At 40.5% G+C, this 27,996-nt stretch overlaps 1 protein-coding gene across 1 annotated transcript; it reads left to right on the top strand.

Moving 5' to 3' along the window:
* On the top strand, positions 1-26,683 carry LOC140567149 (phospholemman-like). The gene is made up of 8 exons (XM_072692353.1): positions 1-157; positions 17,807-17,856; positions 19,513-19,545; positions 19,667-19,690; positions 21,214-21,288; positions 21,443-21,479; positions 21,893-21,942; positions 25,984-26,683. The coding sequence occupies exons 2-8, from the start codon at positions 17,823-17,825 to the stop codon at positions 26,001-26,003; spliced, it is 273 nt and encodes a 90-aa protein (XP_072548454.1). The 5' UTR covers positions 1-157; positions 17,807-17,822; the 3' UTR covers positions 26,004-26,683.
* The last annotated feature ends 1,313 nt before the right edge of the window (positions 26,684-27,996 follow it).

Raw genomic sequence — 27,996 nt, 5'->3', positions numbered from 1 at the left:
CGTTCGTCTGCGCTGTAGGAAACTCGGCCCCCTCGCCAAGCCAGCAACCTGTTGAGGTGTCTCTGGGAAAAGGGTGTTGGCCTGCCTCATTCAGTCGCCTAACTTGTCCAACGTGTTGCTGCTCCGCCGGGAAACCAGACTTTTTAAGCAGGCTGAGGTGAGTAGGCTGAAATTTCTCAGTTTCCATGAGAGTCGAGCTCATCCTTCAGATACTGAGGGCAGCACAGAGTGCCAGTGGGGGAACCAGCAGCTCTCAGAGGGGTCTGAATGTCTGTTTTGGCAGGTTCCCATTGTGGATTCACAGCACTGAATCCCTTACTGTAGCCATAAAGTCTGTCCAGCTGTTGGGGTGTGACCAGGATCTCTTGTCCTGGTTTTATGACTGTTCTCTTTTTCTGTTCATAAAGAGATTTCATGCTTTCATGATAAAGAAGAAGTCTGCTTAGACACAGAGCTCTCACAGGCTGATTCGTCTGAAGCTGCTGAAGTTCCTATATGTCAGGGTTTGACTCACAGGCTTCTGTCTCTGAGCCTTTAGTATATCTAAACAATGGATTAATTTGTCCAAATAATTAAGAATAATGAATTGCTATGTTGGAATAGTCGCCTTTCCAGTGCTTTTTACAACGTCACAAAGCAGCTTTACATAATTAGTAATTAGTAAAAGACAAAGACAAAAAAAAAAGAAATAAGACATGAAGGACATGAAGAAAACTACAATCAAGAAAGAAAGTCATTATTTATCATGAGCAAAAATTTTCAGATGCTATGAAGTTATGATTGTGAGATAATATGTCGTTTCCAAAATGCCAAGTCAGATATTTTAGAAAGTTAGTTATCATTTTACACAAAGTCACAGTTTTGAGGAGGGAAGAGTCACAATCTTGAGACAATAAGGCCTACTTTTGAGATGTTAAGTCAGACCTGAAATCAGTCATTTCCAAATGCTAATGTTTAGAATATAAGGGATCATTTTGAAAAGCCAAGAAAGTCAAAATTAGAAAATGCTCAGTCAGAATGATGAGGAAGAAAGTCATTATTATTAAATGCTAAGACAATTTTGGGCAATAAAATAAAAAATAACAATGAAAAATAAGTCAGTACTTCAAAATGCTTGATAAAAACATAGATAGAATATAAGCTATTCTTTTTTAAAGGATTAAATAAAATGGCGAGAAAAGGGTAATTATTGTAAGGTGTATGTAATGTTATATGTAAGTTATAGTTTTAGACAATATTTTAATTTCTTGACATTTTTAATGTCATTAAAAACGGTAATAATCAATATTTTGATTAAAAGAAGTCATTATTAATGACTGTGCCACATTAATGGTTAAGCAACGGTGGCTAGCTACCTGGTCATCTTCAATTTAGGTTCATATAGTTTAATATTCTACACTGTTCAAAGTAAAAGGAGGTTCTGTGGAGGGACCTCTTAAAAGATGCTTTGAAGAACCTTCAAGAAAAAGTTTTTAGAAGACAAAGGTTCCTTGAAGGTTCCTCAAAACATCTTAAGAGGTCCCTCCACAGACTTCTTCAGACTGAAGAACCTCCAAACATCCCTCAAGGACCCTGTACTTTTAACAGTGTGGATTCCTTTGCTAAAATATATACTTGAGTAGATGTGAAAGTGTATCAGGTTACTTGCCACCTCTGTTTAGCCATTACTGTGGACTTGTAACAGTGTTCTTCCTCAGTTCCATTTGAGTCCCTACATTTAGTTCCTTGTTCCTTTTTTAGGGGGTGTAATTTCATCCTGTTCTGCTGGTGATAGCACCTGAACGACTGTTGCTGTTGCTCACACCTTTCACTTCTCACTTTTGAGCTTCAGCATTTTATTTTACATCAAAAAGAAGCCAAGAGAGCATAGCACCTAACAGACCTCAGCCTCTGTGCTGGTAATGCGGGTTGGTGTTTTGCTATTGGGTTTGACCTGCTTTACTTACTTGTGTGGTATATTAGGCATCAGAAATACCATCAGAATCCTTTTGGCCCGGATAATCAATGATCCAGTTGTGGTATTCGCTGAATACAGGCCTACTGTTCCTAGGGTTGTAAAGACATGGGAGGCCCAATATTTGTGGGGACGGTGAGGTCCAGATGTTCTTGTTTTTGCCTTGATTTGTTTTCGTCAGTGGAGCTCTTCCTCATCCAATGCAAACACAGCTTGAAGACACTTCTTATAAACTAGCCTGATGGACCTCAGCGTTTCTCTATTATTTGTAGTTAAGAAAGACACAATGACTAGAAGAATCTCATATATCCGTTGTTCGTTCTTGCTGAGACATCCCATTACTTCCTTGATGCTGTATTACAAAGCATATGTTCAGTGGGTATGGCTGTGCAGTGGAAGCGTGGCTTTGGAGAAGTGAAGAAGTGGAGAGACTGAGGAAATGAAGAATGAGTCATGCTGCTAGTATGTTCCCTTCCCTCCTTAACCCAGCAGTGAGCACATGGCGAGCATGGTGCTAGTCACGCTGCTTACTATGGCTGTGCTTCTTTCAAGCCCTTCATCAGCATGATGAGTTTCCTAATGGTAACTTTGTAGAAGAAGATCAAACTGAGCGTTAATGGATGTCGTCAGGAGTTTACAGTTCAGACAGACGATTATCATCTGATTATTAATGTGATCAGGATCTGATCCTGATTCAGTTAGAAAGTACCATGTGTGCATTAGAGTGCATTGTCCTAGAGCTCACATTTTCTCTAATAGTAATATAATTACCATATAATTACAACCTTGGCTGGCATCCAGAGATCTTTTACAGAGGTTCTGCATGGGATATAAGAGGTAAACAAAGTCATTCAGAGAGGTTTGTTGTGAAAGGCTCCTTTCTAGAAAGACCAACCAGGTAGTGGATTCAGGTCAGAGTTGTTACTTAGGATATGGCCTAAAACATTGTTTTTATTCATTGTACATTTAGGCCATTTTAATCAACAAAATCTGTTCTTATGTAAAACATATTTACCACTATTTTACCATTATCTACGTTACATATAAAAAAAACCTCATAAGACACCTCTAGATTCACTGGTGGTTTTGGTTAGTACACAAAATGGCCATGTTTGTGTTGTAGTCTGTATGGAGATCCCTGATTCCTATCACCACCAGTGCTGTATAAAGAAAATTGAGTTTCTATAGAGACTTTGTTTATATCTCATCTATTGATTTTTTGTAAAATTGGTGGAGTTCTGCTTCAGTTGTTTCTAATGTCTGCTATGTAAAGCCAATGGAAACAGCATGGAAAACACTATTAACATCCAAGTTGTTGGAAATTCAGTTGTGCTTTGTCCGTAACTCCGGGCCTCCATTGGTGATAAAGCTGGAGAAGATTTCTTTCTGGGCGGCGACCTCCAGCTACTTTACATTGCACACATGATGGTGCTCCATTCAATACATTGACGATGAGGTGGGGTGGTGATCATCCAACATTCTCATTCTTCACTACTGCTCCTGTTGCTGATTGCAATAAAATCCTCACAGCTGTGCTTCACAATCAAGTAGAAAGCCTTCTTCCTCCCTGGACAGTAGAGGCAGTTTTTCTAACAAAAGCAGGATAAACTCTTTTTTCATAATTTTGATTTCAGGGGAGAAACAATGAATGAGCAGGTGTCCCAATACTTCTGTCCAAATAGTGTTTGTAAATTATCCATAAGTTAGAATGATTGTACAGTACAGTGGCTTGCATAATGTCCAACACTATTGCCACAAATTATGGCGAGCTTCTTCACGTTCGTTTGGAGAAGCCACAATGTTGCCAAACTGGTGCGTTGAGACCCTTCTTCTGGCCAACTTGTCTGTTTTACTTTCTACCTGAGAGCAAATCTCTGACTTTACTACATTACCTACCCAGATAGCATCCAGTGCAGTTAAAGTTTGAGTAAACTCCATATATACGAACACACACACACATCTTCACACACAGAAACACACATTTTTACACACATACTCAGTTCAGCATTGTCACAGTTGTGGAGCTTGAAGACGGACATAAATGCAAGTAATATATTTATTGGAAATTGTATTGGACCAGAGAACCAAACTAAAGTAGAGACAAACAGACCAAGCGAGCGACCATGAGCTGCCATTAGGATAGGATGGCAGGGCTACAGAAGAGGCACAGGTGGGACCACTAATAACAAGGCGGGTGCTTATGTGCACATGGCAGAGAAAAACAGACCAGGCAGAGACACAGACCAGGTAGGGAAAACACAAGGGCAAGACACAGGCTGCGTCCAGAAACCCCAGAAGTTACTGCTTTTTCCCACTGATCCTCCTCCTCTCCTCCATGACCCAGAAACCATTTTACCATTTTGGCCATTTTGCCGCTTAAAATTTTCCTCGAAGCAGCATCCGGCAGAGGATACATGAGAGTATCCTACCCAGGAAGTCTTTTAAAGATTTTGGAGTGACATCACTGCGTGGAAAATGGAGAAGGCAACACACATCTTAAACGTATATATTAACTAATATATCTTATCTAATACAATGAGCAGTAAAGCAATAATATACATTTAGAGTTTAGATAAAATAGTAATATAAGCCACCTGACTTATGTTATGTGGTTGGTGTGGCGCAACAGATAACACCACTACCTGCCACTGAGCTACCACACCATGTGGGAGACTGGGGTTCGATTCCTGGTCTGGGTGACTATGCTGCGCTACACCAATAAGACTCCTTGGGCCAGACTCCTAACACTACACTGACCCACCTCTGTAATACGAGTTACCTTGTAAGTCGCTCTGGATAAGAGCGTCAGCTAAATGCTGTAAATGTAAATGTAAATATACTGGAACTGAGCTTAAATGCTCCTTATGCAGTTTACACAACCTCAAGTACAGTTAATGGCCTGATTTCTAACAAGTTATTATATATATATATATATATATATATATATATAATATTTAGATTATACTGTTCTCTGTATCGCTGCAAAGAGCAGGAGTTTAATTCACAATTAACACAAAAATGACAAAAATCATCATAAATGTGCTATGCAACATCTGTGATTGGCTGGGCAGTAATAGGGATGTGCCGAAAACAAGTGATGTGATTGGCTCAGTTCATCAGTGGTCAACATCATATCTAAAAGGAATGAGCTGTCCCATTTCCCCAGTTACTGCTCCTTCTCTCCATTCCTCCTGTTTCTCTCCTCTCCTCGATTCCTCCACCTCCACCAGGAAAGGAGGAGGAGGAGAGGAGGAGTAGCAAAAGTTTCTGGACACAGCCAAAGACACCCGTTACAAGCATTTGGTTAAATCGAGTGATTTGTCCAACAAAGGCTGTTTATGTCAGTAAGATACCCTGACTAGTGCGGCCCCAAGTGGTTGAAAAATCAGGGACCTTCCGGATACTGCCACTCCCTCTGGTTGCCACGGTGACGTATAAAACAGAAAGGCCTCTAATTGGCTCCTTTGTACCCTGCAGGCTCCTTACTAAGCCCCAAGTGCCGCAAGCTCGTTATTGACCCCTTATTGTGCATTTGCTGAGAGGGCAAGATCTAGCTATTGAGGTTGAATGTACTCTTTAAGTATGTAGTTCATTAGCTGGTGATGTAGTCTGTAATTATATGGAGTCTTTTCTTACTGTATAGACACACTACGTCCAAATGTTTGTGGACACCCCTTCTAATAAATGCATTCAGATACTTTACATTGCACACATGATGGGTGGGGTGGTGATCATCCAACATTCTGACTTCACTACTGCTCCTGTCGCTGATTGCAGTCAAATCCTCACAGCTATGCTCCACAGTCAAGTAGAAAGCCTTCTTCTTCCCTGGACAGTAGAGACAGTTACTCTAACAAAAGCAGGATAAACTCTTTTTTCATACTTTTGATTTTAGGGGAGAAACAATGAATGAGCAGGTGTCCCAATACTTCTGTCCAAATAGTTTTTGTAAATTATCCATAAATTAGAATGATTGTACAGTACAGTGGCTTGCATAATGTCCAACACTATTGCCACAAATTATCACAATATTCAATAAAATCAATTATTGGTGCAATACTAATTGTCATGGCAGTGGATTTGGCGCACTTGCTGACTTGTGCAGAGTTGTGTATGCGGTGATCTGTAAAGAAGGACTATCCTGTAGCTGAATGAGAGCAAGTCATCAAAGTAGGACTAAGATTATGAACTCAGTACGATCCTTGTAATTAAGCTGTACACAGAGTCCAGTGTTTCCCTACAAACTGCTGCTTGTTTTTGTCAGTTTGGGTGGGCGAAGTGTCATATGATGTTAGGATTATATGAGGGTGTGTAAGAAAGTGTGTGTGTGTGTGTGTGTGTGTGTATGTTTATATGTGCGTTCCTGCTGCATTATACTTCAAAGTGTGCAGCAGGCTATTCTCAGTGACTGAGTTTCGTTCCTAATTTAGCCTCGCTCTGAATTCCACTCTCCATGTGCCACATCCTTTGTCTGTCGCGTGATCATGGGGTGTGAGTCTGTGTATGTGTGTGTATGTGTGTGTGTGTGTGTGTGTACATGTGCACTGAGGACTGAGTGTGGCCTAGAAGGGTATCTGACAAGGTGAATGGAATCAGCTGCACACTACATACGTACAAGGTCACTTAAAGGCACTGGCTGATAATTTCCCACACAAATACACACACACACACACACACACACACACACACATACACACACACACACACACATACATATGGTTGAAGAAAAAGCTTTAGCATACACTTTTGCCTTTGGGCATTAGCCATTCAGAGAAAACACAAACATGAGCGAGTGTCCACAGGGATTGGGTATTAACACCCCAATGGCTACACTGCTCTCTGAATGTAGAGCCAACTGGCTAAGTGTTACTAGACAAGCTCTTAACTCCCAAAGCCTGACAAACAGCTGTGTTGCTGAATGCTAATCTGAGGCAGAGGCTGGAGGCCCAGCTCAGGTTTCAGATATTTGTAATGTAGGTAATGTTAGGTTAAGCGATTGCAGCATCTTCAAAACCACAACCAAATCAAATCTGATCTTGCAGAGAACATTTGTATTGTTTAAATAGTCTGAAATTGCTTTGAGTACGTTGATTAGACAATTATGGCCAAAAAAATCAACATATTGAATATTTAAAAATAAACCAGGCTATAATGCTACGTTCAGACTGCAGACGGTTCAGACAGACTGCAGTGAACCACAGGAAGCAAAGGGGGTAATTTTATAGATTTATTGCACCAAATAAGTAGAAATCACTGGGGCAGGCCTAAATAGGACTGTGTATGGGCAAGAACCTGGCGACACAGTACATATCATATCATGATACAGGGGTTACGATTTGTTGTATTGTGAAATATTGCGATACTGTAAACAAGCCGATATATTGCAAATGTATTTAATGGAAAACTTATGGTCGGGGTTTAAACACAACACTAAATGAAGCACTGTCTTCCACCGATATTTACATATAATCCATTCATTAAAACTCAATATTATAAATTTGAGAATTGTTACAGTATTATATATATATATATATATATATATATATATATATATATATATATATGTATAATTTTCCTACACCTCTAGGCTTAAGTAATTTTATATACTCAAGTAGTTTGTTAAATTGTTATATTATGTTTGCTATATTGTAAATAAATGACTTCTGAGAAGGCTTGGTCTTGATTGGCCAGCTGGGAAGGACATGGGGCACTCTTTTAGGGGCATGTGTCGTTTAAAAATGCAAACTTGCAAGGTTAGAGAAGCGCTTTTCAATGGCACTGTGCATTGAAAGTTTTTGGACGAGGGAAAAAGTTGTGCTGACAAGATGTTGGTATATCATGGAGGTGCCAAGGTCCTGTTTGGTAGGATACGTGCCTTACACACTATGCTCGGCATGTTAACACCAGGCAAGAAAAGTTTCAAATGTGATTTCAGTGTTCATACACTTTCAATTTATGAATATTTTGAACTGCTGTAATGATCATACTTAAAGTGATGGTTAACTGGAAAATCACTTGTTTCACAGATAGAGATGATGGTGATGATGTGACCAAAGCAAAGTAAAGGTGTAGTAATTTAATCTAGGGAGTCTTTAGTTGGACCTATAGAGAGTGTAGATCTGTAAAGACGGCCAACAGTATTAACCTAAATCTGATCTCTGTCTTAGGACTAGAGTCTCATTGTACAGGGCAACACTGATTTCAAGATCAACTGTACGCGAGTTATACACCGATCAGCCATAACATTAGTACCGCCTGTGTAATATTGAGTAGGCCCCCCCTTGTTACCACAACAGATCTGACCATTCAAGGTATGGACTCCACAAGACCTCTGAAGGCATCCTGTGGTATCTGGCACCAAGACGTTAGCAGCACATCCTTCAAGTCCTGTAAGTTGTGAGGTGGGGCCTCCATAGATTGCATCAGTGAGCCTTAGGTGTCCATGACCGTGTTGCCTTTTCACCAGTTGTCCTTTCTTGGAGCACTTTTTGTAGGTACTGACCACTGCATACCAGAGACGTCCCACAAGCCCGGACTGATTTTTTGGAGATGTTCTGACCCAGCCATCATAATTTGGCTCTTGTCGAAGTGGCTCTTATGCTTGTTCATTTTTCCTGCTTTTAACACCTTCATCACCTTCAAGAACTGACTGTTCTGCCTAATTTATCCCACCCCTCGACAGATGAAGTAGATGAAGATGATCAGTATTTTTCACTTCACCTGTCCGTGGTGCTAATGTTATAGCTGATAACATGGTGTATATCCAGTATGTAGCCATCCTGGTGATGAAATGTGGAGTGAAACGTGGTGCTGGAAAGTAGAGCTCCACGTGGAGCTGCTTTCTGTGTTTGTCCCAGTGGCACAACCGGTGATGCCAATGAGCTAATCCTCTGCAGGCTAGGGGGTCACATTGGAGGGGTTTTGTGAAGGTGGCCAAAGCAGAGAGTTATGGTATTTGTGGTATTTTAAGCTATGCTCTCTAGAAGCCTCTTTAAAAATGAAATCTTATATCTTAATCTAATGAATTTCACTAATGGACTGTGTTGGACTACAGAGAGTCATTTGCCCTTTGTTCATTTCCTGAGGGTCTGAAGAAGCTGTAAAGTCTGTAAAGTTCAGTGAAGGGTTTTTCCACGCCAGCATTGCCAGCATTGCATACCAAAGCTCCCAGAATCTAACAACCCTATCAAGAATCGTCTAAGGATTGTCACTGTATGTCCAAATATTTGTGGACATCCCCTCTAACGAGTGCATTGCTGACACAGATGTGCATTTGCAGGTAGACACAGCTTGTTTAGTCCTTGTAGAAAAGTATTGCCAATAGAATAGAATCATGAACCTATTGGCACCATGCCTAATGCCAGGTGTGGGCTAGAGGAGCATACAGCCCCCTGCATTAAGATGTGGAGCAGTGGAACTGTGCTTTCTGGAATGAGAATCCAATACTTTTTGGATGAGGTGGAGTGGTAATCATCCAACATCCTGACCTCACCAATGCTGTCGCTGAATGCAATCAAATCCTCACAGCAATGTTCCAAAATCTAGTCACTGGACAGTACATCAGACACTCTTTTTTTAATACCCTTGATTCTGGAAGAAACAGTGAATGAGCAGGTGTCCCAATACTTTTGTCTATATAATGTATGTTATGTAATAACTAAAGACATAAACTGGACTGTAGTATAATTATTAGGTGGCAATCAACAAATAATGGATTTTAAGCGTTCTAAAGGTTAAGTTCATGGCTCGATTGACTTTGAATCAGCAAAGCCTGTGAACACGCCATGTACACGTACCCCCCCCCATACACACACACACACACATAGCGCCAAGTGTATTTATAATAGAGGGCACCACAGTCTGGTGTTTGCTTTTGAAAGGTCTTTTGAGGCAGCAGGGCCTATGAACTGCATGGTTGGCTCCTTTTTTATCTCAGAGTGTTCTCAGGGTAATGTGCTTTGAAGCCCTCAACTGCAATGACCCCCACACCAACCACAGCTATCCCTCCATTGAGGTGCTGCATTATGAAAATTAAACTGTAGAGGCTGAGATGGACCCTGAGGTCTTCAGAGATCATGGAAAGCTGAATAAGAGAACAAGGCTTGTTTGGGATAGACAGTATTAGGCAGCAAGTGAACAGTAGGAAGGTGAAGGTGAAGGTGATGAAATGGTCAGCCATTATGATCTGGGTCAAATAGTGATGGCTAGACGACTGGGTCGGGTCATCTCCAAAACATTAGGCCGGTCTTGTTTCTGGTGTTTTTGGTATGCAGTGATCAGTACCTGCCAAAAGTGGTCCAAAAAAGAACAACCGGTGAACTGGGGACATAATCATAGGCATATACGCCTCACAACTTCCAGGACTTAAAGTGCCGGCTGCTAACATCTTGGTGCCAAACACCACAGGGCGCCTTTAGAGGTAGTGGGTTGTTCTTGCCTAGACAGGTTAGATCTGTTGTGGTGGCACAAGGGGGACCTACTCAGTACTAGGCATGTGGTACTAATGTTATAGCTGATTGGTGAATGTTTAGGAACATACAGAAGATGTGAGTGACCTCTGTTGTAATTGGCTGACCTTTTCGCAAGTGAAAAAGGACATACCGGATCTGAAGTCTGAGTTGAAACGTTTATGCTCTGCCTGAAGTCCTGGAGTCTGTATTAAAGCTTAAGTCCCTTAAGGGATGACGGAAAAGCGCAACTCTTTTTGGATATCCGTTGGAAGGCCACAGTGATCCATTTGCTTCTTGACAGCCAGGAACAGCACAGCACTTCCTCTTCTTTTGCTCCAGTCACTGTCTTGAGTAACAATACTCATTCATGCAACATAAAAGGACGTCTGAATGTGGCCATAAGTAAATACATATGACAAATCACATCCAAGATGGTTTCAAAAGTGTCCCCACAACGTTTTTTTTGTTTGAAGCCACTTTTGGTTCCCTAAATTCTAAAATCACATGGTTCTATACCCATTTAAGGGATATTCCTATAAACCTCCTTTATAAAAATCTAAACAAATACTCATTGGACAACAGACTGTATAAACTAGGGAGTGTTTTCAGACTGACATTGTTTACATAGTACATCATGTTGGTGCTCTCCAACCCTGCTCCTGCAGACTTTAGGTCCAGCCCTAATTAATAATATCCATCTAACTACAGCCTTCAGAATTTCACAGATTAGCTACATGAAGAGTGTCAGATATGCAGGAGAGTAGATCTCCTGGAGGAGGGTTGATGACCCTAGTAGGCCTGATCATGGTTCTAGTTTGTTCTGGATGGTGTTGTGTTTTAAGAGACGTAGGGAAGGTTGTAAAGCTTAAAGGAAGAAGAGAACATTCTTTGTTTGTTCTTCAGGGCGTCGAGATAAGGTTGAGAGCTCAAGCTGATTAGCAAAAGTACACAAAGAGACAGAGATAAAGAGGGCGACTACTGCAGAGATGAGTCTTGGCCGAACAAGACCACACAAAGGAAAGAGAAGAAACTATTGTAGAAGAAGAACATACGTCCAGTGAGTCAGCCAGAGAGCCGGATACAAATCCCTGATTCTTCCTTTGCCTGGAGCGTGCGCTGGCAACCCAACGTGACTACGAGAGAACACAACACTCCCATTATAAGAACTCCACACCCTGGGTTATACTGCCTGGTAAGGGGGTCTGGCAAAGACTGGCAGGCTTGGATACAGTGCAGAATTCCTCTCTCTCTCTCTCTCTCTCTCTCTCTCTCTCTCTCTCTCTTTCTCTCTCTCTCTCTTTTCCACTGAGCTCCAAGTCACTTAGCATTTCCACTGAAACATGACCCTTAAAGGTCCTGCACAATGAGAGCAGTCATGTTTCATCTTCAGAAAATCCCAAACCAGAATGATCGTTTGTTTTCACTTTTCCACTCATAAACAAAAACTCTGCCAGTGGTTTCTGTACACTGCTGTTTGTCTTTTGGTACTCATCCAGGTAGTTCTCCAAGGGTGTGGAGGAAAAATGTTGGATGTTTCCAAGGCCATGGAGGACTGCCAGTGGTCCGTTTTATGTGCATGCCGTCCACTGCACCCTAACAACTGCTCAGGCATTTCTGAAGCATCTCGGTTTTGAGATGCTAGAAACGTCTTTTGTCCAAACAGTGATGTTAAAAAGCTACTGTGGAGGAAATGGAAAAAGGAATTTCAAAGAACACTGGGGTAGGCAGAGGTTCTCATCAGAGCCTGTGATTAAAGGCCGCATATCCTACATTCTTTTAGTAAGTCAATATTTTTTTTCCTGTGAGGTCCGTTCATAACATTCTTCTGGTTTTATGTACCAAGAAGTTGTACTTTATTTTAACAAAACCATTTCAAAACCTCTAATTTGAATAATATAAGATATAGGATATATATTTATATATATATATATATATATATATATATATATATATATATCCATCTATCTATCTATATATCTACCTATCTATCTATCTATCTATCTATCTATATCTATATCTATATCTATCTATATCTATATCTATCTCTCTCTCTCTCTCTCTCTCTCTCTCTCTATATATATATATATATATATATATATATATATATATATATATAATGCATACTCAAACATGTAGTTAACATGTTAGCAGCCCTATCTCTAGCCTATCAGTTGGAGAGGTGTTCTTTTCATGAAATTCTGCACCCCTTTCTCTCCACACTTAACCTCCAGACATCAACTTGACCTTCACTGTTCCTTTTCACTGCCATTTCATAATGACATTGGGATCTGAGGATCTGAAAAGGCTTTGCTGTCTTCTTATGGCCTTCTCCTGCCATGTGGGCACAGATCACTTTCATTTCCAGAGTGCTAGGTAGCTGCTCAGAGGTGCCCATGGCTGCTGATTGTTGGAACTAGGTTTGAGGAGTCAGAGTGTTGATAAAACTTAATAATTTGCATCATCTGGTCTTTCCTAATGATGACTGTGAAGAAGCCAAAGCTCTAACAAGCTAATTAAGGTCTGACACCTTGGTCACAAATTATGCACACCTATCTTGCTCAGATCTCTTGAGGGGAGGGGGCATTTCCTTACCTTTTTCCCTCTGACATTGTACAAAACAGGAAGGAATACACCATTTCTAGACTTAAACATAAAGCCTTTAACTTTATGCTGTTTTGAGGTCAGTTTGAAATATATGGACTCATAAACTGGGGGATGAATGGTACTCTTTAATAAAAATAAAAAAAGCAGTTTTCCATGATGTGAGCCCCTTAAAAGGAAGGTCAGCAGAACCATTAACTAAAATGATTTCTTAACTTCCTCTGGCAGGATCGTACAGCGCACAATGCCAGTACTTGGAGAGCTGCCCACATTCTCTTTAGCGTTCTCTCCCACATCGACGTTGCCTGGGAGAGAAGAAAGCCTGCTAGCTGGTGTAATTATGACTTTAGAGGAAATGAAAGAGGCCTGGATCATCCTGAGCTCCGTCTGCAAAGTTCAGGCCGGGTTTCGTTTCAGAGAACAAAAGAAAGATGGAGCTGCGTGTCAGGTTTCCATTGTGAAGTAGAACACACCTCAGCTCACCTAGCAGGTTGCAACACAACAACCGATTTGTCTCCTCGATTGCATTAGCAAAGCAAACCACCAGCCTGCTCTGTCTGTAGTTCAACCAGCTGGCCAAACAGAAATCAGAAGTCAGGAGTGTAAAGAAGTGACGGTTCCTCATTTGTAGAGGGTACAGAGCGATGTCTGCCAGTCTTGGACTCCACGGATTAACTAAATCTCCTCAACACTCCCCTGAAAATCCCCAAATTAGCTGCTGCCTTTTATCCCCAGGGAACCTCGGACAGACCTGCTATGATCAAAGAGGTGAAATATTGGACTGTATTTCAGCCCAGCATGGCTGTGGAGATCCCATTATGTTGTTCCCTCTCTGCCCACAAGGCTGCAAACGGTGGGTGGGGGGTGTGGGGGTGGGGGGTGGATAGTGGTAGTACAATGCAGTGTTACGTCAGTTGTGTGCTGGAAGGGAGTTGCCGCTCCCTTTGATTATTTAGGTGATATGGAAATTTACAGGGCTGTCTGGCACAAGCGCTTTACTGCAACATGTTCTTGCAGTGCCTCATTACCCAGAGACCTGACATTTATACCGTAGCAAAAACTGTCCATTACCTTAATCGTTTACATCATAAGATTTATGATAAATTATGATTATGAATTAGGAAATATTACAATATTTTGTTTTAGTCACAATACTAGGACAAAGCTCTGATCTGATTAGTGTTTTCTAAGTGGTATAACTAGTAAAACAATAAAATATTAAATAAGAATCACCTTTTGTGTTTAACCCTTCCTAGCAGTGAACACACACATGCATGCTCACCCTACTGATCACACACACACACTAAGGGAACAGTGAGTACACATGTCCAGGGCAGTGGGCAGCCCTAGCTGCACTGTACAGGCAGCAGTTGAGGATTGGGTGTCTTGCTCAATGGCACTTTGGTTGCACCCTGTCGGTTCAGGAGCTAATAATAATAATTATTATTATTATTATACTGTATTGTTGACATATCATTATTCATCATTATCATATATACAATAAAGTATATTCATGTAAAATATAATACAATTAAATTCAAGTAAAATTATTTGTAATCACGGATCACAATGTTAACATTATTAACGTTATTACTGTTGATAATTTATTTAGGCATTTATTAGCTACAATTGCTTGTGTTTTTGGAAAGTATTGATTATACTGTACTGTTGAAATTAAGGCCTTCTCCAAAAATGATATGTAAACCAATTTATATATGCAGTGAATTATCAACACAGGGGGGAAATTACACTTACAAGGTCAAAAATATACACCCACCCACCTTATTATGATTGATTAATGCAGTGATTCTGAAATGGTCTTTTAAAGGTGCACGTATTTGTCACTGTACAGTGTGGACTGTACCGCGAAATCCTCCGCATTTAACCCATCTGGTAGTGAACACACACTCACACACACACACACACACACACACACACACACACACACACACACACACATGTGTTAGGGGCAGTGAGTACACACACACACACACGCACACAGAGCGGTGGGCAGCCAACTCCAGCGCCCGGGGAGCAGAGAGGGTAAAGGGCTTTGTTCAAGGACCCAACAGTGGCAGCTTGCCGAGCCCGGGAATCGAACCCACAACCCTGTTATCGATATCCCGGCGCTCTAACCACTGAGCCACCACTGCCCACCACTGCCCCTGACATGCCAAGGCCTCTTAACTTGTCCACATCACACATTACGGTCCAAGCAGCTCAATCTAGATCTGAGAAGGACGATCATTGATCATTGATCATTGGCAAAAGGCTCTTGGAGTCATTTTAACTGAGTATACTGAGTCCAGAGATCATCAGTTCAAACAAGGTGAAGATGTGGTCATTCTGCCAAGGAAAGACATATGCAAGGTCAGGAGCAACCCAAGAACCCCCAAAATTGGAGTAATTTTATATATGTCTGTCAATCATGGCATTTCAATTTATTCTAATTATTCAACAACAAACAGCAACAAAAAAATCAATAATTAATCATCCCAATCCAGTTCTGAGTCTGTTTTAACCACAGTGTTCAGAGCGCCATCTGGTGTCCTCCAGACGCCATTCACGGACATTACTCTCAGTCGGCTGCGGTGTGGACGTTCTAGGTAGGTAAATAAAGGAGTTGAGGTTCTGCAGTGTGGAGCTATTTTACAGTGGAACCTGAAAACAGACCATAACATCATAAAACTCACTGAAACGCTCTGTTTTACCAGCGGGAGAACCGGAGAACCGGCGCTCACCTTTCTCTGTTTATAAACCAGCACTGAAGAGCCCGTTCAGAACTGAGTGGAGGCTAACGCTAATGCTAACACACACACACGCTGTAGAAACCCAATCACACACACACACACACACACACACACACACACACACAGGACATTCACCCACTATAAACCGGTTATTACACACCAGTAGACCAACAACCACGGATATAAGTCCACTACACACACACACACACACACACACAGGATGTTAGCGAATTGACTGCAGTGTTTAAAGGAGCTGGGAGAAGGCTAACGCTAATGCTAATACACACACACACACTATTGAAACCCAATCACACACACACACACACTATTGAAACCCAATCACACACACACAGCACATTCACCCACTATATACCGGTTATATCAGTCTGGAGTGTGTACCACTACACACACACACACACAGGACGCTAGCTACTTGACTGCAGTGTTTAAAGGAGCTGGGAGAAGGCTAATGCTAATGCTAATACACACACACACACTATTGAAACCCAATCACACACACACAGCACATTCACCCACTATAAACCAGTTATATCAGTCTGGAGTGTGTACCACTACACACACACACACACACAGGATGTTAGCGAATTGACTACTGTGTTTAAAGAAGCTAGGAGAAGGCTAATGCTAATGCTAATACACACACACACACACACACACCCACTATAGAAACCCAATCACACACACACAGCACATTCACCCACTATATACCAGTTATCACACACCAGTAGACCAACAACCACAGATATCAGTCCACTAAACACACACACACACACACACACACACACACAGGACGCTAGCTATGTGACTGCAGTGTTTAAAGGAGCTGGGAGAAGGCTAACGCTAATGCTAATACACACACACACACACACACTATAGAAACCCAATCACACACACACAGCACATTCACCCATTATAAACCAGTTATTACACACCAGTACAGACATCAGTCTGGAGTGGGTACCACTACACACACACAGGAAGTGATTGGATTTCAGTGTTGTAAAGGATGATTCAGGGAGGGAGTCAGACTGGATTATTAGATATTAAAATCTCGACTAAACTAAATCAGTCAGTCCAGAACGTCTCATTAAAGAAACTGATAATAAAAATAAAGGATTTTACTGAAGGAATTAATCAGCAGCTCATCTGATCTACACTGTGTTGAAGATCGGATCGGTATCGGCTGATACTCAGCATTAAGAGACACAAGATCGGATCTGGGAGGGAGGGGTCTTGATTGCAATCAAGCTAAATGCTCATTTTCAATCAGTAGTTTTGCTCCCTTTTCCATGTCATGGCTTATTATTATTATTAATGGCTTGTAATGGCTACTAATGCTTATGCAGGCTGTAACTGCTGTAGCGCTCCCTGAAGCCTGTTGAACAGCTGATGTTCTAGTCTGTCCTGCAGCATTTGTGCTGAAACGTGTGCTGTTTGTGTGTTTGAGTGACATCTCACAATCTGATCCAGCGGTCAGGCCCAACCTTTGCCAGGTTACTGTTGACATTTGAACCGGTATCAGCCGGCCGGCTGTGTTCAGAGGGCTCCTGTTTGTTGCCCTAGTTTGAAGCATGTTTAATCAAATCAGATAGATTGTAGAGGAGGAGGTAATGTGATTTGGGCCGGTTCTTGTTCGAGTGAAGCCAGGACTGGGCAATTATTCAGAGGTTTGGAAGGTCAGAGTTATACATTTAGAGCATAAGTGGCTTTTGAGATACATCAGGAATCGGCTTTCAGATGAACGGTGGTTACGTGAGCCGTTTTACTACTGTAACAGAATTACTGGGCCATCTTTGAGTAGCTGTTAGTAATAATGTCTGTTAACCCCTTAACGCAGCCAGGCTTATTACACACTAAGGTGTGTTATTCAGTAACTGAGTAACAGGGACGTCTGTACAAACTGGTGGGGCTATGCTTTAGTGGGGCTATTTGGGGCTATACTTTAGGCCTGCCCGGGAGCCCTAGGCTGTTTAAGGGGTTAATCTGTGACCCCTGTTCTAACCTAAAGGTGCATCTTTATTGTTTTGCAGGTGAAGCCGCATAACCATGGCACGGATTTTGGCAATGGTCTTTATTACATGTGAGTAATTCCTTTTTTCCCAATATAATAAAAAAGTGAGGCTCGGGATACATGTGTGTGTATACAGTGTGTGTGCTAGCTGGATTTAGTAATCAGTCACAGCAATAATGCAATAATACTTCAGCAGTTGAAAAAATAAGGCCAAAGGGCATTGTGATCTGCTCCACTGAGTGTACTGTCCAGCTATTTGAGGCCATGAGAGTAGTACGAACAAGAGGAGGGATGGAAATATGATCCGTATTGCCTAAAAAGATTATGGTTTAGATTAGATTAGGGAATGCAATATGGTAAAAGCTGGCTGGGGACATCCAGGAGAAATCTGGGACCAAGCTTTATTCTTTTCTTTAAAATGAGAAATTCTTGTTCCTTCACTGCATTTATATTTATTATATTATTTACCTGCATTTGTTCTAATCTGATCTGAGATCTGAGTTTTTAAAAGCAAAAGACTCTCAAGGCTCATTGGTACTCTCTTTATGAACATATAATATAACCGCCAACGCCCACATACTTCTCTGTGTCCTTTACGCTGGCATGGATGTTAAGTAATACATCCTCTAGAGGGCAGTTGTGGAGGAGGTTGTGATAATGTACTTATCACAAAAAAAATAAAAGCAGCAGCGGTAGGGCTGGGCAATATGACGATATTTTATTGTATTGTGATAAATTTTGTTATCGGGATAACAATATACTTTTCTAAGCATATCAAGGCTACTGTTAGTGTTTAATGAACACTGATCCGCTGCAGGTTTCATTACAAACAGTGTAATTAGACTGGTTTAAGTAGATGAAGAGCAGCAGATGTTGAATAAAAATCAATGTATTCAGTACGGGTCTCTGAACAGCAGTTTTTAGGAATCTGCCGCTACTCATGTATTTAGTCTGTGATTACATGTATCGTGACAAATATCGTATATCATTAAAGATTTTGTGACATAGTATTTTTACCATATTGTGGTATCAATAAAGCACTCTGTATATTTAAGATTGGGCAGGTGAAATCTGCCTCTGATAGAAATGTCATGGACAATGAGAACAGTGCAGATTTTCCTTTTAAATAAAGCAGCGAAAAAGTTGTAGCATGACGCATTTCATAAAATTAGCCTTGAGTGACCTTGCACATCCTGCGATGTGACTATTGCGCATGTGCATGTTGTGATGTTGAAATGATATATTGTTCAGCCCTAAATGGAGTTATTATAATACCTGAAAGTTTAGAAGAAGGACCACGTCCAAACTCCGCCTCTCCACTACTACGCACTGTAAAACCGCTCCTCTCTCCTATCCTTCTCGTGACGAAAATTCACACCCCACCACTACCCCTGCTCCTCCTGATGGTCCAAATTATGCTCAGCCTCCAGCTGGCAAAAGGGGATCTCGCTTCAGGTCCCATCAGCACGAAGCCCTCAGACCTCCAGCCCAAATATCTTGAATTCCTGATCCCTGCCATAGCCAAGCAAGCGTGGTCTGCACTTTGCAAACACTGAGTGCGAACAAAAGGATCCATCTGTGTCCGTGTCACTATTTTTTATTTTATGTCAGAGCATAAATGAGCCTTTATTTTTTAAGTTATGTCTTTGGGTGTCTAAAATCTCTGCACAGTACATTAAAAATGGGTTTAACTAATAATGATGTTAATCATTTTTTTATTCTCAGTTGTGTCCCTCGTTTTCGCAGAGGATCAGAAAAGTAAGATATTTTCTTATTAATCACAAGGCATATTTGTATTATATATATATACACATAGATTGCCGTGAAATGAGTATTCATGCAAGTTATATTAAAACTGTTGTTCGGTTTGCATTTACAGCAGAGGATGATCCATTCACATTCGGTGAGTAGAGTCTACACCCTCCACACATACTTAGACCAGCGCTAAAAGTACCTCAGTAAGCTCAACTGTACTAATCCAGTCAAGTCAAAAGGCTTCATTTGTCATTTTATCCATATACAAGTACACAGTGGAGTCGAAGTCACGTTCCAACCATCGCTCAACATAGAGCAACACAACCATGGAGCAACACACACAGAACAGCCAAAAAAAATTATAATATTATTAACATTATGTAGGCGACTCTTGTGCCGCCACAAAACCTGACCATTTGAGGCAAGGACTCCATAAGACCTCTATAAGCATCCTGTGGTACTGACTATTGCATACCAGGAAAAAAACACACAAGACCTGCCAGGGGACTCATAGTGGTCCAGTGGACCAAGGCACTGCTAGTATAATTGAATCCCAGGTCATGCTGCCTGCCATCAGCAGCCAGAGCCTGAGAGTGCACAATTGGCTTTGTTCTCTCTGGCTGGGTAGATGGCTCTGCCTCTCCCCACATCACTTCAATGTGATGATTGCTGGCATGAGCGTCTGCTAGTTTAGAGGAAGAATTCTGAGGGGAAATGTTACTAATTTGATAAATCTTGTGTGAAGTTTATGTAAGGATGTTTAATATGGTGAATCATATTGAATTGTATTTTTGTAGCATAGTATCATTTACTAACATGTAAGCTTGTGGGTACTGTGTTAGTCTTTGGTTACATTTACATTTAAGGCATTTAGCAGACTTAGCTTATCCAAAGCTACTTAAAAGAGTGCTTCACTATTTACTCATGGCTATTGCATTAGATTAGAACACTTTAAAGCACTTTTGTTTCAGTTTTGTTTTAATTATTGCAGCAAAGTATCGTCATCTTGACCACTTTCTGTCTCTAAACCAGTCTAAAGGACATGAACACTTTTAAAATGTTTTTTACTAAAAATACAGATAAGGCTATTGCAGGGCTGTTACAGTACATGGCAGCTTTAAAGGTAAAGGTGCACGTATTTGTCACTGTACAGTGTACAGCAAAATGTGTCCTCCGCATTTAACCCATCTGGTAGTGAACACACACTCACACGCACATGTTAGGGGCAGTGAGTACACACACACACCCAGAGCGGTGGGCAGCCAACTCCAGCGCCCTGGGAGCAGAGAGGGTAAAGGGCCTTGCTCAAGGGCCCAACAGTGGCAGCTTGCCGAGCCCGGGAATCGAACCCACAACCCTGTTATCGATATCCTGGTGCGCTAACTGCTGAGCCACCACTGCCCCCAGTGGTATCATAGCTTGTGGCTTGAGTGTTAGGACACTTTAAAGTACTGCTTTTCTAAAGTTAAATGTGCTGAAAAACTAATAATAGAAAGATGATCATTCTAATGTTAACATTGTAATATTGCTTATTAATTTTGCTGAACTGAAATTTGATTGAATCAGGACTCCACTAATGTTATGTATATAATACATATGTTATGTATGAAATGTTATGTATTGTTACACGTCTAAGAGTTTGCTAAAGAACAGATTTCTCTCTCTATGCAGATTATCATCGGCTACGTGTTGGAGGGCTAATCCTGGCAGCAGTCTTGTGTCTGATTGGAATCACCATTCTTCTCAGTAAGTTTTTACTCATGACATGCGCTCATACACTTTTCTCAGTAAAATAAGTCATGTATATATTTATCTGGACTTCCATCTGATAACAAAACTGTATGTATGTCCACCTGTGATCAGTCGTCTGCATCTAAGAGCTGGACTGTTCTTTTTACAGGTGGGCACTGCAGATGCAAATTCAACCAGGACAAGAGGTATGATAAATAAAACTGTATTGTGTCTGTATTTGTATTTCTTTGTTTGACCTTTTTTTTGCTGAACATTATTATTGATCCATTCATCATTAAATGTTTGCACAATGCAATGGAAAGGTGATTTTAAGTTATATGATGTAATTTTTTTGCAAATGTATTTCTGTTTTTGCTGTTTGTCAGTTATTCACATATTTGGAACCTGTCCGTTGTTCTTTATATCATTATGAAAAAAACTGAATGCAAGCAAATCCGTACAGCAATGTCCCTTCAAAATCTAGTAGAAAGCCTTCTTCTCTGGACAGTAGAGACAGTTACTCCAACAAAAGCAGGAGAAACTCGTTTTTATACCCTTGATTTTAAATCTTTGTTAGTGAGGTGTGGCACTAACCACTCTCTGCATTGTGGTGCTCTAGGAGGAGGACTGGAAGTAATGCAGCTACTCAACAGATGCTCAATGACACAGGTAAGTTCATTCTTATTGGTCTGTTTAAAATTAAACACAGAGAACCAACCTTTTACCTTTTAATTTAATCCGTTTAATAATTTCTTTTTTTTTCAGTTTTTTCAAAACTTTTCCTCTTTGGAATAATTAGTAATGCATGCAATTCCGGAAAAAATGAAGAGGCCACCCTACATTCTCAGTTTCTCTGGGTTTTACTATTTATAGACAATGTGATTAGAGAAATGAACATTTGCATTATATTTCATAAACCATGGATAACATTTCCCCTAAATTCCAAGTAAACATATTGTTATTCATAGCATTTATTTACTGAAATGATAACCGCTCAAAAACAACTGCTCAAATAATGAAAGGCAATTATTCATGTCTTTGCCGGCTCTCCACTAGTCTTTCACATTACTGTTGAGTAACTTTATGTCATTCATAGTCTGCAAATTTAGGTAACTCAGCTTTGTTTGATGAAATGCCTGGAATAAAATAGCTGCCGTACACATAAAGATGCAAATTTAAGAAAAACAATTAAATGGTCTCTTAATTTTTTCCAGAGCTGTATAAAATACATCATGTTTGTGGGATATAATTATTTGTTGCTATAGATATACCATAGGTGCTGTTTAGAAAATGCCAGTTCTCTCTACAGCAGTGATGCTTTGTGTGAAAAAAAACCCTACAGTAAACCAATCTAGCTTGACTGACTTGACTTGTAATGCTTGGTTAGAGCAGTTGGTGGTGTCTCCTGAGTATAGGTTCCATCTGCTCAATGCTATTTTGCCAGTGCTCCTGTGATGCACTCGTAAACAATGAGCCGGCACTCAGCACCAGGGCCTTATGGCCTGTCCCCACGGAGCCTCTTGCATAGTTTCCAGGATGACTCACTCTCGCCCTGATTTATCCCTGAGAGAAGGGATGAAGTGGATTCACAGGAGCGATATTATCACGATACTTCAGCACAATGCAATTTTATTGATTGAATGATTTAGTTCTAATCATTGTAAAAGTTTGTAGTTTATTGCTTTTGACTGTACATAGCATGCTTTTATTTATACAGTAAACAGACAACGTACAAAACAGGATTTAAATTTTACCTAAACTGTATGTCCAAATGTTTGCAGACACCCCTTTCTGATTAATACAAACAGCTGCTTGAAGTTGCACCAATTGCTGACAGAAATGTGCAAATGCACACACAAACAACTTGTCTAGTCCTTGTCTAGAGAAGTACTGCCAGTAGATAAACATGACCTTTTTGCCACCATGCCTATGACTAATGCAATGTGTGGGCTAGAGGGGTATAAAGCCCCCCAGCATTGGTCAAGTTTTAATTATTTTTCAGGTGTATAGTTCTACACAGTAGCCTTAAAATGCTTGGATAACTGTCTGATCACATGAAACAGCAGGATCAAATAAAAGGTAGAATAAATACAATCAGATAAGCAAAGAAGAAGACCAGCTTTGTCAAATAAAAGAACATATATGAGATATAAAATATGTACAGAGATAAAAACAAATACAAAAAAGATAGAAATAGCAATATACACACTTACTTTACACTTAATAGGAAACCAAACGCAGAGATGAGTTAAGTCAAGTGTAAAGTACAACAAGCACCAGGCAGGACAGACGGGTCATGTGACCAGAACTGTTTACTTTACAGAACTGGAGTGAGATGATGTTGCATCATGGTTCTACCAAAGGACGTCAGTAAGACATATTAGAATACAGCTACATGGATCATTGTTGGCACATTCTGTATAATCCTGAATGGATCTGTTGATGTTTCAGTGAGATTGTACTGCCTGGTTTATGTGGTTCTCACAGGAGAACGACCACAATAGTGGCTGGTGGCATAAGGCTGTGGCACACGTTTGTGGCATTCAGGCTATTCTAGCATGCTTCCTTTCAAGTGTGTTGGACATGTTAGAACATGAGTAGAGTAGAGGATACATGCAGCATTTCAATCCATATCTCAGCAGGCTGCCTTAATATGTGGTTTTAAGGTTTATTCAGTTATTTAAATGTGTTGTTTCTAACGTACTTGGGTCTATTTTATGACTTTGTTGTTTCCCATCAGTCAGAATTGTGGCCAAGAGTGAATATATTCCAGAACATTTTGGGAAACAAACATGTGGTTTGTGTCATGAGTCTGTCCAATGACTAAATACTTGCTAAAGTGAATAAAGGGAACTCTGATTGTCAAGACGTACGTATTCCTTAAAACAGTGAACATGTCCAATACAATCTGATGAATAAACCAAATGGAAATGTTTACTATAAAAGCTGGTTGTGCTCATGTAACACACACCCATCAGCCCTTACATTATCACCACTGACAGCCTAAGTGAATAACATTGATTATCTTTATCTAAAGTGGTACCATGAAGAGGTGGGCTTTACATATTAGGCAGCAAGTGAACAGTCAGTTCTTGAAGGTGATGAAGGTGCTAAAAGCAGGACAAATAAGCAAGCATAAGAATCTGAGCCACTTTGACAAGAACCAGACTGTGAGGACTAGCTGGGTCAGAACATCTCCAAAACGTCAGGCAGGTCTTGTGAGGTGTTCCCAGTATGCAGTGGTCAGTATCTACCAAAGGTGCTGCAAGGAAGGGCAACTGGTGAACCAGCACCTGGGTCATTGGCACCCAAGAGTCAATGATGTGATGACTCATGCCACACAACTTACAGGACTTACATGATCGTCTTGGTGCCAGATACCACAGGACGCTATCAGAGGTCTTCTGGAGTCCATGGCTCTGTGGGCCAGAGCTGTTTTGGTGGCACAAGTGGGACATACCTATAGCTGATGGGTGTATTCTCCTCACTGGCTTCCTGTAGCTGCCCGCGTCAGCTCCTCAAAGCCGATCAGAACCAACAGCCCTTCGAGCTTCAAGTACGGCTCAGCTTGACCTGTCATTCTTTAAGACCCACAGAAGACAAGCACCCAGTTTTTCTTCTGTCCTGCACCAAAGTGGTGGAACGAACTCCCCCTGGGTGTCTGAACGGCGGAGGTGCTTGCTGTTTTAAAACACAGTAAAGACCCTCCTCTTCCAAGAGCACTTGGGTGAAGTGTAGTGTTGAGTATTATGGTCTCCATACTGACTTTTATATTTCGTAGCATCTAAGCTTAGAGATATCTTTGGGAGTCTAGTCTATACAAACTAGTTAAGGGTATTTTCTGAGGAAACAGTGAAGCAATTTTGTAAGTCGCTCTGGAGAAGAGAGTCTGCTAAATGCCTTAAATGTAATGTAAATATATTGTAATTATTTGTAACCATGTGCCACTTCAGTTTGACCATGTAAATTTCAAGTGCCATTAGTTTTCAGATAAGACCATGGATAAGACCAAAATTCGTTCTCTTGGGTGACGTCACATTCAAGCGTTCAATTCAATGAGCAGCTTAATGTAAAGAGAGACTGGCCATTGGTGCTGCAACAAAAATGGCAAAAAAGGGATTGTCTATTCTTATTAATAAAATCTCTGTTGCTTGGACTATGCAGCATATTTTTTCTTAAGTATTGGACATAAACATCATTTTGAGGGAAATTTGGGACTTATTTGTCACACATCATTCATCTACACACGTCTAATGTAACATCTCACATCTCTGTGTGGGTTTGACACAGCCACACAAAGCTTTCCCATACCCCTCCTGCTTCCGGAAACTCCTCCCTTTCCCTCCTGAGTGTTTATGTAAACAAGGCAACGTGTGTTGCAGCGTTTCTCTAAATCCCTGTCTCTTATGTTGTGATTGAACAGTAATCCATAATGAAAACTTCAAGATTGGTGTTTTTAAAGCCTCACTCCAGGCCATGCCTTTTCTGGGTTGGTTGCTGTGATCCATACCGAGCTACAGGAAATGGCGACCTGCCTGAACCTTAACAATAGAAACCTGCCTTTCTGTTTTCCTGATATGGTTGGTGTTAATCAGCATTAGTCAGTTAAATGTACTTGCTTACTGAACAGGGGACTCGTTTGGAATTGTAAGACTGTTTATTATAAGATTTATGACCTCTTGTTCTCTTTTTTCTTCTCCCCATTGACAGCAAGGGCAAGTGAGTGCTAAACCCTAACCAGTGGCCCAGCTACTCAGTGTGTCTACCTGACTGGAGGAGGAGGAGGGAACAGTGGAGACCCTACAGTACCTTATTCCACCCCAGAAGTGCTGAAAATGTGCTAGCGTCTCTCTCTAAGGATGAGGCTGTTATATAGATGCTGTAGTTGTTTTATTTTATTTTTATTTACCACCTATTTGCTGCTCACACGACTCCCTGTTTGGAAATGCGACACATCACCTAGTACCTGTGGTTTTGGGCTTTTACCTCCTATTTAATTTGACTGACTTTGAACTGATTACCAAAAAACACTTTATGAAATCTCCAGCTGTTGAGTTATCGTATTTCTTATATGTTTACTAAACCGTCTCGGCCGTAGGCGCCAGCTGACCTTGTTTGAAACGTTGTTTGTTTTGCTTGTCAGTTTTAGCAATCCAGCAAAACTCTTAACCAAAAACAAAACACAAAAAAAGTTCAAGCAGTATATCGGCAGTTTTTTGCTTCGTGTTAATGTTGAAAATGAAAAGTGGCTTAATGTAGACTGCAGTGTTATGTTAAGCTTCATAGTTGAGTGTACGATGAATAAAAAAGAGCATCCAGCTGATTCTGTTCACTTACCTGTTTTTACAGCTCTTCTGTTTGTGCACTATTTTCTGTGTCAAAGACTAAAACACTAAAACAGTCAAAACCATGAAGTGTGAAGTGCTTTTCATTCATGTCTGGTCTGCTTTACAGTGTAATATGTGATACTCCACACTCATAATTCATAAATATAATGTATTTTTATATTCATAAAAACATTTTACAGATGTCCTGTAGAAACTGTAGTACTCCACCTCAACATTTAAAACCAATCCTATCCGAATAGGGCTGTTGTAAGGACTACTATGCATAAATTGTATTATTTTAAACAAACAATAATCCAGGGTTGGTCTTCATCTCAGATGAGTATTTTTAAGCACTGGGAGATGTTAAAGGCCTCATAGTCGACTTCCACTGTCAAGATATCTTGTCCACATATAAAGGTCCACAGATAAAAACAGAAAGGGTTAATGTGCCAAAACCTTCATTTTCCAATCTCATGAAAGTGGGATTGTGCTGAATCTTTCACATTTTCAGTGTAATTTAGCTATTAAGATCAACAAAGTCAGATTTTCGTAGAGTTGGATTTAGTGTGAAATGGTTTATTGTAAAGAAACTGCTCCAGAAACCAGGGCTCACCATGTCTGCAACACTAATGTAGACATTTTATCTTATGAACTTGTATTTGTTTTGCTCTGTTGACTTAAATGCACTAAACTACACAGCTTGGATCTCAGGAAGATGAAGGAGGAATCCTCTGCAGCATCCTGTGATAATCCATAGTACCCATCTGACTTCACAATACGCCTCCTATAGGAATGCTGTCCAAATTCCAGTAATGCTACTGTAGTGGTTTAGCATGAGGGTTGGTGGTGTCAGGAGTCCTAGTAGGAGCATTGTCACTATTCACGGCTTTAAAAAAGGTAAGACCTTGCAGTCAGTGTAACTCAACAGGGAGCCAGTGTAAACTGTAGATAACTAGGCCAATGCTCCGACAGTGGTGTGCACTATTTTAATGGTATTGCCCGTCCTGTAAGTGTCTGTATTAAAAAGGTGCAGGTATTTGTCAGTATTAGGGACTAAAACCCAAAAATAGTCAAAAGCATGAAGTGTGAAGTGCTTTTCATTCATGTCTGGTCTGTCTTACTGTGTAATATGTGGCACTCCACACTCATAATTTCATTACAGATTTAGTGTGAAATGGTTCACTGTAGAGAAACTGCACCAGAAACCAGGGATCACCATGTCTACAACACAAATGTAGCCATTTTATCTACTATCCAAAACAATAAATCAGTATCCCCATGTGACTTATGTATTTTATTTACATCTTAACTGTTGAATCAAGCAGATCTTTTAAAATTGTGTTATTTCACCTTTAATACAACATACATAAAATATCAATATCTGATACTCATACTT

Source organism: Salminus brasiliensis, chromosome 1 (assembly GCF_030463535.1).
Source record: "Salminus brasiliensis chromosome 1, fSalBra1.hap2, whole genome shotgun sequence".
Lineage (NCBI taxonomy): Eukaryota > Metazoa > Chordata > Actinopteri > Characiformes > Bryconidae > Salminus > Salminus brasiliensis.
This window is presented reverse-complemented; position numbering and strand designations above follow the sequence as displayed.